Genomic DNA, 13405 nt, shown 5'->3' with positions numbered 1-13405 from the left:
CAGGCCAAAGGCTGGGAGACATAATCTCATGAAAAAGCTGAAACAGAGGAAATGAATGGATGAGCAGAGTGGCTCATTTTTGTGTCCATTTTTGGGGGGACTGGTTGGTAACATGAACGATACCTATTTATGTTGTGCTTCAGGAGGTGAATGCTTTGCAGGTTATCAACCATCAAGCCTCAAGAAAAATCCTTGGGTTTTAGTTTCTGAGACCTAAGCAATTTCATTTCAACATCTTCACACTGTTGCTTCTACTACAAAAATCACTTCATTTGTGCACCAGACAGTCTACATAACTTAGAAAGCATGCTACAATACAGTTCATACAGTACACTTAAAAAGTAGAAACAGATGCAGAATGCATCACATCCATCTCTCTCCCTGACAACACAACTGGGAATGGATCAGCTCTCCAGACTCTTGCTAGCTCTATCCACAGTGGTTCCTTAAATGACAAGTTACACTCACTAGCAATATTTCAGCACTTCTACCAAATTATTAAGTGCCTGTGATGCAGTTCATAAGCAGCTCATCATAATCACAGAGGAGACTGAAATGCCTCAAGAATCTATTTTGCAGAAAATTGTGCATAGGCAAAGCACTTGCAGAAGTTTAGCACCTCACTGTGCAAGCAGCTGCCATAAATGTGATGAAATGAAAAATAATCCAGCTTGCACGCTATTATTTCTGTGTCCTATTTGGGTTGATCTGATAAAAATTACAGAAAAGTGCATGATGGTCCAAGAGGCATTTACATGAGGGGCTGATTGTAAGAACAAAGAACTGTTTGGACAGTAATACGAGGAGAATGGAAGAGCTATCTTTCTCCTACAGATCTCTCCAATTCCCATCTCCATATGCATTATGATCTCAGATAAACTTGTGATCATAGTGCAAAAAGTGCAAACACATCAGAGAAGTTCAGCTTTGAGAAGGCTGCAGGTGATCAGACTGCTCATCTCCAAGCATAATGAAGATGTACATTTTGGTTAGCAACAGCCCAGGCTGGGTTTTGATGTTGCATCAAGCAATTCTACTAATATTACTTAATTGTTGACTCCATTACTGTTGTTTACCTCACCGAAGAGATTCTTAAACACACACTTTCAGCAGTCAGCTCTGCCTGTCTGTACACTTCTCAAATGATTTCTCATCTCTTCATGCAGCTTTTAAAGAATGACCAGAATATCCTCTGTTCAGAAAATTCTCTCCAGATGACAGAACTTGCAGGCTGCTGTCAAAGAGACCTTCAGACACTTCTTTTCCTTACCAACTGTACGCATTTAAAAAGAACAGGTATAGTACGGTACCATAAAGGAGCAAAGACTTGAACTAACCCTATGTCACAGCAAGCACGTAACTTAAACTAGTGCTTAAGACATCACTTTCTGATCAAAATTCTCAGAAATATATAAAGGTAAATTCACCAACATGTTTCCTAGGTATGAAACTGTAGATGATTTTTGAGTAGTGTTTGTTGATAGCTATTCATTCTCTGTTCCACAGCAGAACATATCTATTGTGTACAGTCCCACCCATGATTCAGAGTATCCTCCTGCTGACACCATCACCTTCTGACATTCCTGAATGTCAGATTAAGCAGAATAGCTGTCTCCCTTTTGGAGCATGCTTGTCACAAGCTGCCAACCTGTATCTGTGGGGTGGAGAAAGACACTCTCCAGAGAGTTCCCATTTAATATTCTCAACCGTGCTGTGACCTTTTCCATTAATAGATGTCACAGTAAGGGCATGCCATTATTGCCAAGCCACAGCAGCACAGTGGTTAATCACCCAAAGCTCTGACACGAATATCTACAGACATGTGTCCTCTTGTCTATATCTGAGATGGGAGGACACAGCCTGGGGGTTTTCCCAGCAAAATTCCCTGAGGCCATTTAACAGTCAGTGCAAAGCTGAAAGAGAGAAAGATTAGCTTTCAAATGAAAATAACTGAGTGTTTCTTTAGCAAGAATGAAACCAAGCTGAACGTCTTCCTTCACTACTGACAACTACAATGCAGCATCTGAAGAGGAATGAGCAAAATGGTTCTCCTGAGGAGCAAAAAAAAAACAAAACCAAAAAAACTAAATATTTAATAATTTAAAAACAGTGAGGAAGATCAGTAATAACCAGTGTAGTCCAAGCTCCCTCTTCTGGTCTTCCAGGGGAAATGTAGTGGAGCAAGGAGGTCTTCATCGTCTAGCAATTGGTTTCAAAATCTAGCAACAAAATGTTCACACAACTTAGGCAAAACACCCAATATTTTCTTAAGATAAAAGCATATAGATGTAGAAATTTACTTTAAATGCATGAAATAGCACTGAACGCTACCTCTTTATCTCCTCTGTGACACTTTCAGCTTCTTGAGGAGGCAGCTCTACTTCACCACCAGGGGCTGCAGCCACCAGCACATCCCCAGAAATGAGCCCACCAGCTTCTTCACAGCTATCAGGCTTGGAAGTGCTGGAAAATAATTATGAGAAATCATCAGCTGATAAATTTAAAAAGGCCCACGGACCTGAAATCTCTTGAAAAGATGAGTTTGACTAGATCTGAACTTCTGTCAGGAGCACACTGTTCCATCACTGGTACTCTCCCCACTGCCTCCCATAAATTACTTCTTCCTACAAAGCCTACTTAAACCCTCAGATGATCACATGAACAATAGTACTATTGCAAAGCTTTGACAGCTCCTACAAACCAAAGCATTATCTTCCAGAGGAATTCAAGACCGTTCTGTTTGCTGCATGCCATGGAGATGAATGACAAATCCCTAATTACGCCTGTACAGGTCTCACAGAGACCTTTCTCCTCATGACAGATTATAAATACTCAGTTTAAGTGACTTCAAAAGGAACCAAGGGAGCATTGCAGCCACCAAATGCTTCCCAAGGGCGGTTCTGACACACCAGGGGGACAGAAGTGCCCCGAGGCAGCTTCCCAACTTGTTTCTGCAGGTTCAGACCCCAGGAAACATTGGTGGAACCAGGCCAGGGGTGAGAAGCTGCTTTTAGGCTTCCTAAGCTAAATATTAATGGCTATTTCCATCATTCCATCCTTTAAATTTAATTTCCTCTCCCTGCCCCCAGTAGTTATACTTGAATAACTGCATTACTGGATGAGAGTTGGTAAGGTTCAGGGACAAATTGTTCCTTTCTTTAGAAACATGCATACAAGCAAGGACAGCCATAAATCACATCTCTCTAACTTTAGCCACAGCACCTATCAGCATGGAGACAGTGATTCCCCAAAGTGTTTATCCACACAGACCACGAGCACTTAAAAGTGGTCTACATAATTAGCTCACACGCACAAAGTAGCTCTGTGCCATATGGGCTAGCTATTATGTTATTTCTTCCAAGAAATTAGCCAATTATCTCTGCTCTGAGCACTTCTCTCTCCCTTCCTTCCTTTCCCACCCTGTCCTGACACTGACACAAACTTCCTGACTCTCCAGTCCCATCAAGTCCTTTATTTAAAAGCAAGCTGTTTCCTTTTTCCACAGGGAAGACTCTTCCCTTCGCTAAGAATGTCTTCATCCAAATATAGAAATGGCATCGACTATATACAAACGCAATGTGACTATATAGGGTCACATGGAGATGAGAGAAAGTTAAGGTTTTGAAGGAAAAAGTGAATTGCTAAAAATAAGAGAATGCTGAACACCTGTTTGGAGAGCCAACAAAGAATCACAAAACATGAACTAGCTAGCACAAACACTTGCCTAGCTAAGCAAGAATACTGAACGTACACACAGTTATGGACAACATGTTGTGCACACAAGAAAAAGCATCTCAGCTACTTGCAGTAGCACTCACATCTCACTGCCCCTTGCAGTCCCTCAGCTCTTCCTTTTGCACCTTTCCACATAAAAGGAAAACATTTTCAGCAATATCCTTTGACTGATGCCACTGCTAACACTCTGCAAAGCAAAACAAGCCATCAGAATAGGCATTTTTAGAAGAGCTCTGCTTCCTGGAACTTGGGAAGCACAGGCCTTGCTTTTACAAGCTGCAACACCAACACGTGTTAAAGCCCACAGTGAACCGTGCATTGGCTACTCTTGATCCTGCTGAGTTGAGCTGATCTGAAAACACACTTTTCCACCTCTGCCTCTGTGTATTTTTCAGCAATTCTCAAAAGCCACCTCCTGATGCTCCGTGTGCCCCTCCAGTTCCCAACACATCTCCCACGAAACAGGAGTGCTGCACCTGCAATGTAAGCAGGAATACACCCAAAAAGAATTTCTCCTAGAGCTACACGTACTGACAAAAAACGCTTGGCCAAGCAGCCAATGAACTCTTGACCTAATTCTTTTCGGGGCACTGCTCTGTATATACAATAAATAAAATGCAGTATTAAGCAGATGCGATGCCATGATGCCTCTGATCAATACATTACCATCAGGGGAGGAGAAGCAGTCCCCGAGAAACAAAACAAAGATACAGTTTCTTGACTGACAGATGGATGAACAACCTGATCTCTTATTATGCACTGCCATCTGGAAGACATTTGGCACAAACTGACCCCTGCCTTACATGCACCATTATTTTCCCCTGACAAAGTGCCCACCATCTGCATTATGTGATGCTCCTGATGGGGAAACAAAAGGAACTTATTAGTAGATAACCAAATGCGTTGCAAGAAAATCCACTTTGTAATCACATTTTATTGCAGATAGACTGGAAAGGATTATGCCACCTAATAACCCTGGTAAGTACAACATACAGGTGTAAGCAGGGAGCATCAACACAGTGACATCACGTGTGTGTGCACTGGAGAATTTCTCTGCAGTCACAGTGAAAGCAGTGGTACAGGATTTCTACACAAAAACTGTAAAAAAGTAATTAAAAAAAAAAAAAAAGATAGGCAAGTACCTGCTCCCAGCCACAGGTGAAGAGATGAGGAATAAGGCAAAGACACAAAGCAACAAACATCACTCAGATTCCCCTTGGACAAGAAAAGCTCAGTCCTGCTGTCACTGATCCCAAAGGTGGGCACAGCCCCACATGCCATAGAAGTACTGCTCTCACTGGCTTTCAGCATTACAGTTACCCAGTCAGGACTGAACAAACCACTGTGGGTCACTGCTGGGAGCTGGAAGCCTGTTTCAGGCAGGAGTGGAAGGGATGCATCTGCACAAGATGAACCCAGCCTGCCTACCAGCTGCATCTGCAGGTGGAATCACGTGTGAGCTGCTGCATTTTAGCACCAGACATACAAGGAACACTTCTGCCAAGTGCACACCACCTGCACTAACAGGAGCCAGCAAAGCTGGCAACCTGGCCAGGAAAGGCAAGTGAAAGAACAGGCAGGCTTTTATGTCAAAGCAGGTACAAAATAAAGGAAAAAGGAAAACTATACTGGTAACAACTGTACAGATTTTGGCTTTTTAAAATTCAAAACCAACAAACAGATGACAACTACCCGCAGCCAGATTCACCCTAGCTGACCGCTGTGCATTTTTTCTCTCACCTACCTGTTTCAGCAACACTTCCTGCAAGCTGCATATCCCTGGTTTGCACCCTTTATCAGTGACCCCTTGCAAAAATCCTTGCACCTTCACCATGGGTGGGATACAGAAAGGAGAGCATTGAAACGAGTCCCAGGCACTGTGATTGCTGTAGGCTGTGCCCCATCAAAGCTGCGGGCTCAGCACCTTCTGCCCAAGACCAACTCTTGCATGCTTAAAGATGTAAAGCCATCTTTAAGACAGAATGTATAAAGCAGATCAAAATAAAAGGCATAATATAATGAACCTTAAAGCTCAGATCAAGACAAGAATGTGAATGGTGTGAATCCATAAGGTTTACAGGAAGCAGTAAATTAAGATACTGTGAAGACTACTCTTCTAAAATGTTCCTAAGGTGACATGCCTTTTTGCACTTTCGGTGGTAGGTTTGGTTTTTTTGTTTTGTTTCACTCCACTGCACTCAGTATCTCACAGCTCCACCTCAGTTACAGCTCACTCTTTTCTATTGTTTGCTATTATGACAGACGGTGCATTAATAAGAGAAAAACAGAATCCCTGGAACGAAATTAATCCAAATAAATTTATTAAATACAAAGAAGCACAACTATTCAAGTAAAAACTTACAAGAACTAGAAGAAATCCACACCATGAGCTTCCTATGCGAGCTTCTCTAGGTCCCCTTGTCTACTCTTGGTTGTAGGAAGAAGTTTGTTTCTCAGATTCACTCAGCATTAGCAGTCTAACTAGCCTGGGGACAGGTGGAAGACGAGCAACAGCTCCACGCCAAAGTTACCTGGCTTTTAAGGTGGATTGTGCAAACCCCACAAGGTTCTTTCTGCCTTTGATAGTGTATTACTCCTACTTTAGCTAACCAGTTTAATGCTAGCTTAAATACTCCATACATGTTTACACTCCTCTGAATTCACGGTGACTGAAGGTTAAACACACCCTACAGAACTGTTGGCAGGTAAGGCAAATTCACATCCAAAGATCTTGACAACCCAACTGCCACCAGCACAACAAAGCAACAGACTTCCTTCTCAAATAAAAGCAGACAAAAAGCTCTGTGTCCAACAGAAATGAGATAATTGAATGCTTGATCGTCAGCATCCTGCTGTTAAGGAACTTCTCAAGAGTCAGAAAGCTCTGAAGGATCAGTTACCCTGTATTATAATCCCTTCCAAAAAAACAAACTACGAAAAAACAGTACAAGCATCTAAAAATAATAAATGCCTGTACTGAACCTTTACATTGTCCAGCCCTCCGCTCCAAAGTGATTCACTCTTGGAGAAAAGAAAACAACATCATCTTTTGAAGGTTTTGTTTGAGCAAAAAAATTTAAATCTCGGTAAAGATTATACAACACTCCACCAGCTACAGATTCAGCAAACCCCTCAGCAAATGGCCTAGCAGACATATATCCATCCAGCAAGAGAGATAGCAATTTCTCAGCTACTGCTGAGCTCTGTGGCCCTACTCACCCCTCCCGGCACCCCACCATAATGCTCTCACAATACCTTGCTGCAGTCAGCTCAGCAGCATCCGCGGGCTCAACATTTCCATAAGCCGTAGAAACAGCTTGGGGTTGCTCAGGAGGACCAAGGGCAGAAGCCAACTGTATATCATCACCTGGCCCAGGAGGGCTGCGGAGAGAAAAGAAATGGAAAAAGGCAGCCTTAGAGGTCTGAATTATGGCAGCGTTACTGTCACTTGGCTGGCTGAAGCCCTTGCTGCTCGGCATGCCTGTGCTGACTCGTGTGCTGGGGAATGTAGGGAAAGTTGGTATTTTTAATATAAGTTGCTGTTGTGTACAGCTTTATTGTTCCCACAAGACTGAAGTCACTGGAATTTTGACTGTGTTACAACTGCAGGAGCATTGAGATAATACAATCCAGCAGCAAATTAAACCAATTGTGATTCTGATTTTTAAAAGCAAGTGAGAAAATAAGCTACTGCTTGAACAAGAGAAACAGCAAGGCTGCCTCGACACAGCCACCTAACACCAGGGAGCTGGAGCCCAGCTTCCACCCACCCGAGAGCTTGCTGTGCATTTTAGGGCATGTGCACAGGGAGCACAGGCCTTGTCCCAAAGCTGAGCTAGCAGGGAACTCCCAGCAGGAGCACAGGTGGAAAGGAAGCAATCTAGAAGCCCACATTGGAATCAACGAGGAAAGGTTCCTTGCTGAAGAAGTGTTTTTTTGTTTGTTTGTTTGGAATAAAGGCACCAAAACACAGGAACCTCCTGAAAGCAGTGTTTTTGTTACCTATTTCAACCTGACTTTCCCCTGTGACCACCCATAGATGAAAGCCCTGGAAGTATTACATTTCTCTGGAGCTCACAACAGTCCCTAGTTTTCTCTAAAGCACAAAATGTGACCTCCAGTCAGGGCTGCAATTTCACACCTGCGGGTTCTCCCGAGTGGCTCTCGGGTGCCACTTTTCTCAGCTCTATCCTGTCCATATCGTTCCCAGTCCTACCAAGTGAATACATCCCTGTACGTACACAGCCAGGCCTGCACACGGATGGAGGTGTATAAATCTGTATCAAGCTGTTCCCTAGTACTTGGAATCTCAGCTCAAAAATAAAACTCTCTGAATCACATAACAGCTTTAGCATGGGATGATTACTCCCTTATCTAACTGCAAATCCAGCAGTTCTGTATGATTCTGCACTGTAGTTCAAAGAACATAGGAAGGAGTTAAAGTGCACTATAATAATGTCAACATCATCCTGGAGTTAAAGTGCACTGTAATAACGCGTTATCCCGGTAATGATTACAGACTGCCATCTGAGCATACTCACATTTCACATCTTTTATCTAAAGAATTCTGTGAAGTAGCACATCCATCTGGGAAAAGTGATTTGTCAAGCCAGCTTTCTGCTTTGCTTTTTACATTTACGATCCTTTGTATGTCAGTGTTACCACAGATGACCATGCCCAGCACCAGCTCGGTGCCCTAACCCAGTGAGAAGCGTTTGCTCTCAGCCCCTCGTGCTGGCTGCACGACAAACTCGGGTTTGTAACTCAAAACTCAGGGATGGGGAAGGGGACGATGCAGCCATCCATCAGCAGGCCAGGCTGCTCAGTGCTGACACACCACGAAGTCAGCCTGAAGCTGCTCCGACGGGTTCCATCACCGGAATTCCTGGGCCTGGCAGCCACCCTCCCTCACGGGCACCCGCCTGTCCCCGCACCAAGGCCTCGCAGCCCGCAGGCCAAGCCCTTCAGCAGCCCAGCCCTGCCAAAACACTGCCAGCTTTTTCCATTCCGATGCCCAGCTTCTGGAGGAGGATCTACTGAAAATGATTTCCAAATTCGACTTATGACAAGCGTGACTGAAATACTTCTTAAAGGAAAATACTTCACAGTTTAACAAGCAGTTGCTTACTAACAGCTGCAGCTAGCGCACCGAATTCAGCCCTGACAGTGTGGGGCTCAGCCTGCTCCAAGCTGCACACAAGAACGATGCTGACCACTGAGTATCCACAGGAGTTTCAGCTCTGAAGACTCTACTTATTGTCAAAAAGAGATTTTTTTCAAATCATTGCTAAGATGCAAACAGCAAGCTCTGGTCAAAACTTGACCCATACTACTCAATGCACTAAATGCCAATGAATGAATGAGAAATAACCACATCAGCCTATACAATTTCTTCTGCTTAAACATTTGAGGTCTGGCCTCTGTTTATGTAAGAAGCTTTTTGAACAAGGCAGGCAGTGTATTTTAAATATGTAAAAAAGCACAGCCTTAAACACACATGGAGGCAAAGCAACAGGTTCTGCTCCAGGTCGCAGACACAGGCAGGACAGTGAGCCCTGACAGCTCACCTACTGACAGCAGGGAGAGGCAAACCTTTAAGCCCCAGCTTTTGCTGAAGCTTTAAAACTTTTTGACAGTGGTGCTGGAGACAGAAGGCAGTTGCAGGTCTTGGCATTTTCTCCCCATCCATGTTTTTCCAATCAGGGGAGCTGGATGTGACTCCCTTTGAACAGTCAACAATGGCAGCTCCAAGTTTACTGCAAGGGAAACCAATAAGCATTTCAAGCCCCTCTATCTCCCAGCCCCAGACATTTGGTTGCTTTTAATGAGATAACAGGAAGATTTATAGGTCCTGCTCTTACTCCAGAAATCTCTGGAAAAGAGCATGAAGCACCCTAAGAAAGGGCTGCTCTCATCCTCATGGCTCACTATTCCAGTTTCCTCGAGAAACAAGAAGTTACTCACAGGATAGAACAAGGCCAATAGACAAAATCCTTCAGGGTTTGTACTTGGCTTTACAGTCACTCAGGCCCACTGACAATTTTTTTAGCCTCAGTTTACACATGCATAAGAAAAATCTCCTAACTGACTGCAGAAAAATGATGAGAAGGTTTATTACTTTTGAAATACTCTTAGACTGCAATTTCCCAGGAAAAGAAATCTAGTGGCATCTATATCAGTTTAAATTCATTCACACATTCTATCTTATCAAATTTCTTCCATTTATTAATTAATTTTTACCTTCCCTTACTTTATTTTGCAGTTTATCTCCTACATTACCACACTCACTGAAGTGAACCTCACATGGAGAAACTCCAAGTGCTACAGTAACTCTATGTACCTGTAGCATTGATGTTCTCTGAAAGTGTTTTCATGACTACCGGGACTCCTGTCGATAGAATTAGCAGATTAGGAGGTAAAAAGCTATTTCTTAAATTAAAAATCAACCTCACTGATATAAAAGAGAAACTAATCTTGCATGGGAAACAGCTCAGAAGTACTGCACAGACTGCCAGCACAGGATTAAATCCAAACAACCCATTGCTCTTTCCACCCCAACAGTACTTCTGAGATAAGAGAAGCACCAACATTATGAGGATTTTAGGACAAATGTATGATGCTAAAACTGAAACGTAAAGCCCAGCTGTGTTTCCTAATGACCTCAGTGGACCATACAACCAGACAATGGCCTTGTAGGGTAAGTCCAACCACCAGCAACAGCTTCACAATGACCAGCAATGACTGCAGGGTCAGGGATGCTTTGCAGGCTGCCACACATGGGTGAGAGCAGGTAAACAAAGGGCCCAGCCAGGAGCTCAAGCACAGGGAAATACACTGCCTTGTGTAAACCCAACAAAGATCCACTAATAGTTTCCAATATGTGATTTTTGGAAAAATTCTCTCCAATTTCTTACACATTCTGAAAGAGAAACTATGTCATAAGCGCTTCAAAAGAGCATCCTCCACTAACTCTGTAGGATTTCAAGTAGAGTCCCCCCTCTGCCAGGTGCTGTGCAGTGAGATAATCAGGAGATGAGGTGCCATGGGACAACTGAACAAGCGGTTTTGATGTACAGTGCATAGCAGCACTTCTATGTTTATGGGGGAAAAAAAAAAGCCATTACTATTACTGAGATACGAGAACTGGCTCTTGGGGAATTACTGCAGTGTCTCCCACCCACAGGTGGTTCCTCTTCTGGGCCAGGCAACGAGCAGAATGGCTCCAGATGCTGCGTGCCCACCAACACCTCCAGCACAGTGGGGCTCAGCTATCCCTGTTCCACCTGACCCCAGCTGGGAGCTGCCATCACCATGGCTGAGCAACAGGAACCAGCTGCACCAGTACCTCTCAGAAGGGCTCCCTATGGCAGTACTTCACCTCGTTACAGGGCTCAGCAGCCCCCAGGGGAATTCCTGTACCTGCCGGGCGGGTGGCAGGGCTGCCAGGCTGCTGGGACAGAGGGGAGCGCTTCTGGGAAGCGGTGCTGTTCTGGCAGCACTGGTGGAAATGCTGACAGGATGTGGAGTTATCTTGGCAGGGTGACGTTTGGCCACACATCACCTGAGGGCCTGGACTTCTTCCCTCACCCAGCCCTCCTTGCTCACAAGTTTTCAGTAACCTAGGCAGCCGTCTTCCTCATTGGCGCAATTAGTCATAGCCATTACACGGAAAAAGATTTTTTTTTTCTTTTTTTTTTTTTTTCCTCGGCGCTCTAGCAGAGTCCAATCACATTAAACCCTGGCACGTTACTGCACCAAACCCACAAATATTTTAGGTTAAAAGACTCCAAAAGCCTCAAACGCCTCACAGCACTTCCCTCACCAGCTCAGAATCGGGCTACACAAACCTTTACAACTCTCAGAAGCACAACCCCGACCCGCACGGGACGGAAACGCGCATTCCCGTGACAGCTGACAGCCGCCCGACCCGCCGCACCTCCGGGACTCGAACCCGCGGTCCCCGCCGCCGCCCGCAGCTCCGGAGCCGCCCCGGGCACAGCGGGGGCTCGCACATGGGCGCGGGGCTTTCGGCGGCTGCAGAGAGCGCTGCGAACTCTCTGCTTCTCAGAAAGTTGTCGAAAGGATGACAGAAGAAAAGAAAAATAGAGAAGCGTATATTCTTTAAGAGATTTCATCTTTTAAAGATTTAAATCTTTAAAAGCCGCGCTAAGCGCTTCCCCCCAACACTCCCGAAGCGGCTGCTTACCGCGGCCGGGACTCCCGCACCACCTCCGCCGTTCTCCGTCACTCCCAGCTGCGGGAACGGCCGCGGCCCGGCCCCGCTCCGCCCGGTTCCCCGCCGGCTCCCCCGGCGCCGCCCCGCGCTCACTGCCGGCCCCGGGCAGCCGCAGAGCGAACCCAGCGCCGGGAGGCGGCCCCGCATCGCCCCCGCGGCCCCTCCGCCCGGGGCTGCGGGAGCACAAAGGGCCGAGCGCGGCGGCAGCGGGGCCGGCCGGCCTGGCTCCTCCCAGGAGGCTCCCGCAGCTCGGCCCGGGGAAGGGGAGAGCTGCGGGCAGGTTGGGCTGCAACGTGTCTAACGCACAAAGACTCCGATGTTGGGTGTTTCCTCTTTTTTAAAACCAAGCAGCCCTCGCTTCGTGGACGGAGTTCAGAGCAAATTGAAGGGCAGCTTTTACAAACTTTTCCCAGCCTTCTGCTCAAGTGGTGAATTAAAGGCAACTTATTAAACTTTTCTTGTGCATCCTGAAACTTGAACAACTTCTACAGCAGTTGAACTATAAGTAGGAACCTGAATGGAACCGCTTTATTCCTCCTCCAGTTCTTCCAGGGGGTTGGAACCAAATGATCTTTAAGGTCCCTTTCAACCCAAGACATTCTGTGACCCTACAAAATCCCACCTCCTAAATTCGCACCGTTTCACCTAGACGAAAATGGAGCAGATTTAATTAGCTGCACGCCCTTATGAATCTCTTTGGTCTCTTCTGGGTTTATGGCTACACAAAAGACCGGCTTCATCTGTAATTAAGGGTTTGCATTGAGATGCGCTGCTCTGGAACCCCAGTGCATGCACAAGGGACTTGCACTCAGGGAATTAATTTCACGTCTACCCGGGGAGATCATTATCATGCTTATGACCCGTCATACAGTAACTACAGACTGCATGTCTATAATATCTCTCATCCCACAGCAAACCAGCTGATAGGTTCATTGCTTACCAGACTAGATCTAACGCTGGAGCCACAGAGGCTGAATTCTAGAGGGTGATAAATCCAGCATCTGCAGATCTCAAAGGCCTGTGCTGCTCCTGTTAATGTCAAGTATGGTAATGACAGCAGTTGGGCCCCTAAGAGCATGAATACAGAGCTGAGCCTCGGGTGGAAAAAGGCAAAACTTTCACACTCGTTCCACCGGTGCTGACAGCAGATGATGTGGGTTGTCCCTAGATGGGCTCCCCTGCTGCTCTGAACAGCTCCCACCTGTGCAAGAAACACACTGTGCCCAGTTAACTACAGAGACCAAAACTGATACTGAACTGGGTGAGAGCACAGACAAACCTACAGAATGCCCCTGTTGCTTGTGATGTGAGGTGTGGGGCGTTGCGTGATAACACGCAGGGAATAACGAGCTATGGATTGCTCCTGGAGCCAGGAGCACCCACTCCAACAGCAAGGATTAGGATCAAGCTGAGAGTTAAGTTCTGGGGCGAGCA

General features: G+C 45.6%; 1 protein-coding gene across 10 annotated transcripts in view; it reads right to left on the bottom strand.

Annotated features, from left to right (window-relative positions):
* Positions 1–13405, bottom strand: part of TACC2 (transforming acidic coiled-coil containing protein 2) — a 114734-nt gene that overhangs the window by 57869 nt on the left and 43460 nt on the right. For 8 of the 10 annotated variants that reach the window (XM_085229456.1, XM_031554538.2, XM_085229455.1 and 5 more), the window contains 2 exons: positions 6991–7116; positions 2332–2463 (listed from right to left, as the gene is read on the bottom strand). In XM_085229456.1, the coding sequence (XP_085085582.1) occupies positions 2332–2463; positions 6991–7116 (258 nt within the window). The remainder of the gene's footprint in view (positions 1–2331; positions 2464–6990; positions 7117–13405) is intronic. The other 2 variants (XM_085229462.1, XM_085229461.1) reach the window with 2 other exon arrangements.

Source organism: Meleagris gallopavo, chromosome 8 (genome assembly GCF_905368555.1).
Source record: "Meleagris gallopavo chromosome 8, MGAL_WU_HG_1.1, whole genome shotgun sequence".
In the NCBI taxonomy this organism is placed as follows: Eukaryota; Metazoa; Chordata; class Aves; order Galliformes; family Phasianidae; genus Meleagris; species Meleagris gallopavo.
This window is presented reverse-complemented; position numbering and strand designations above follow the sequence as displayed.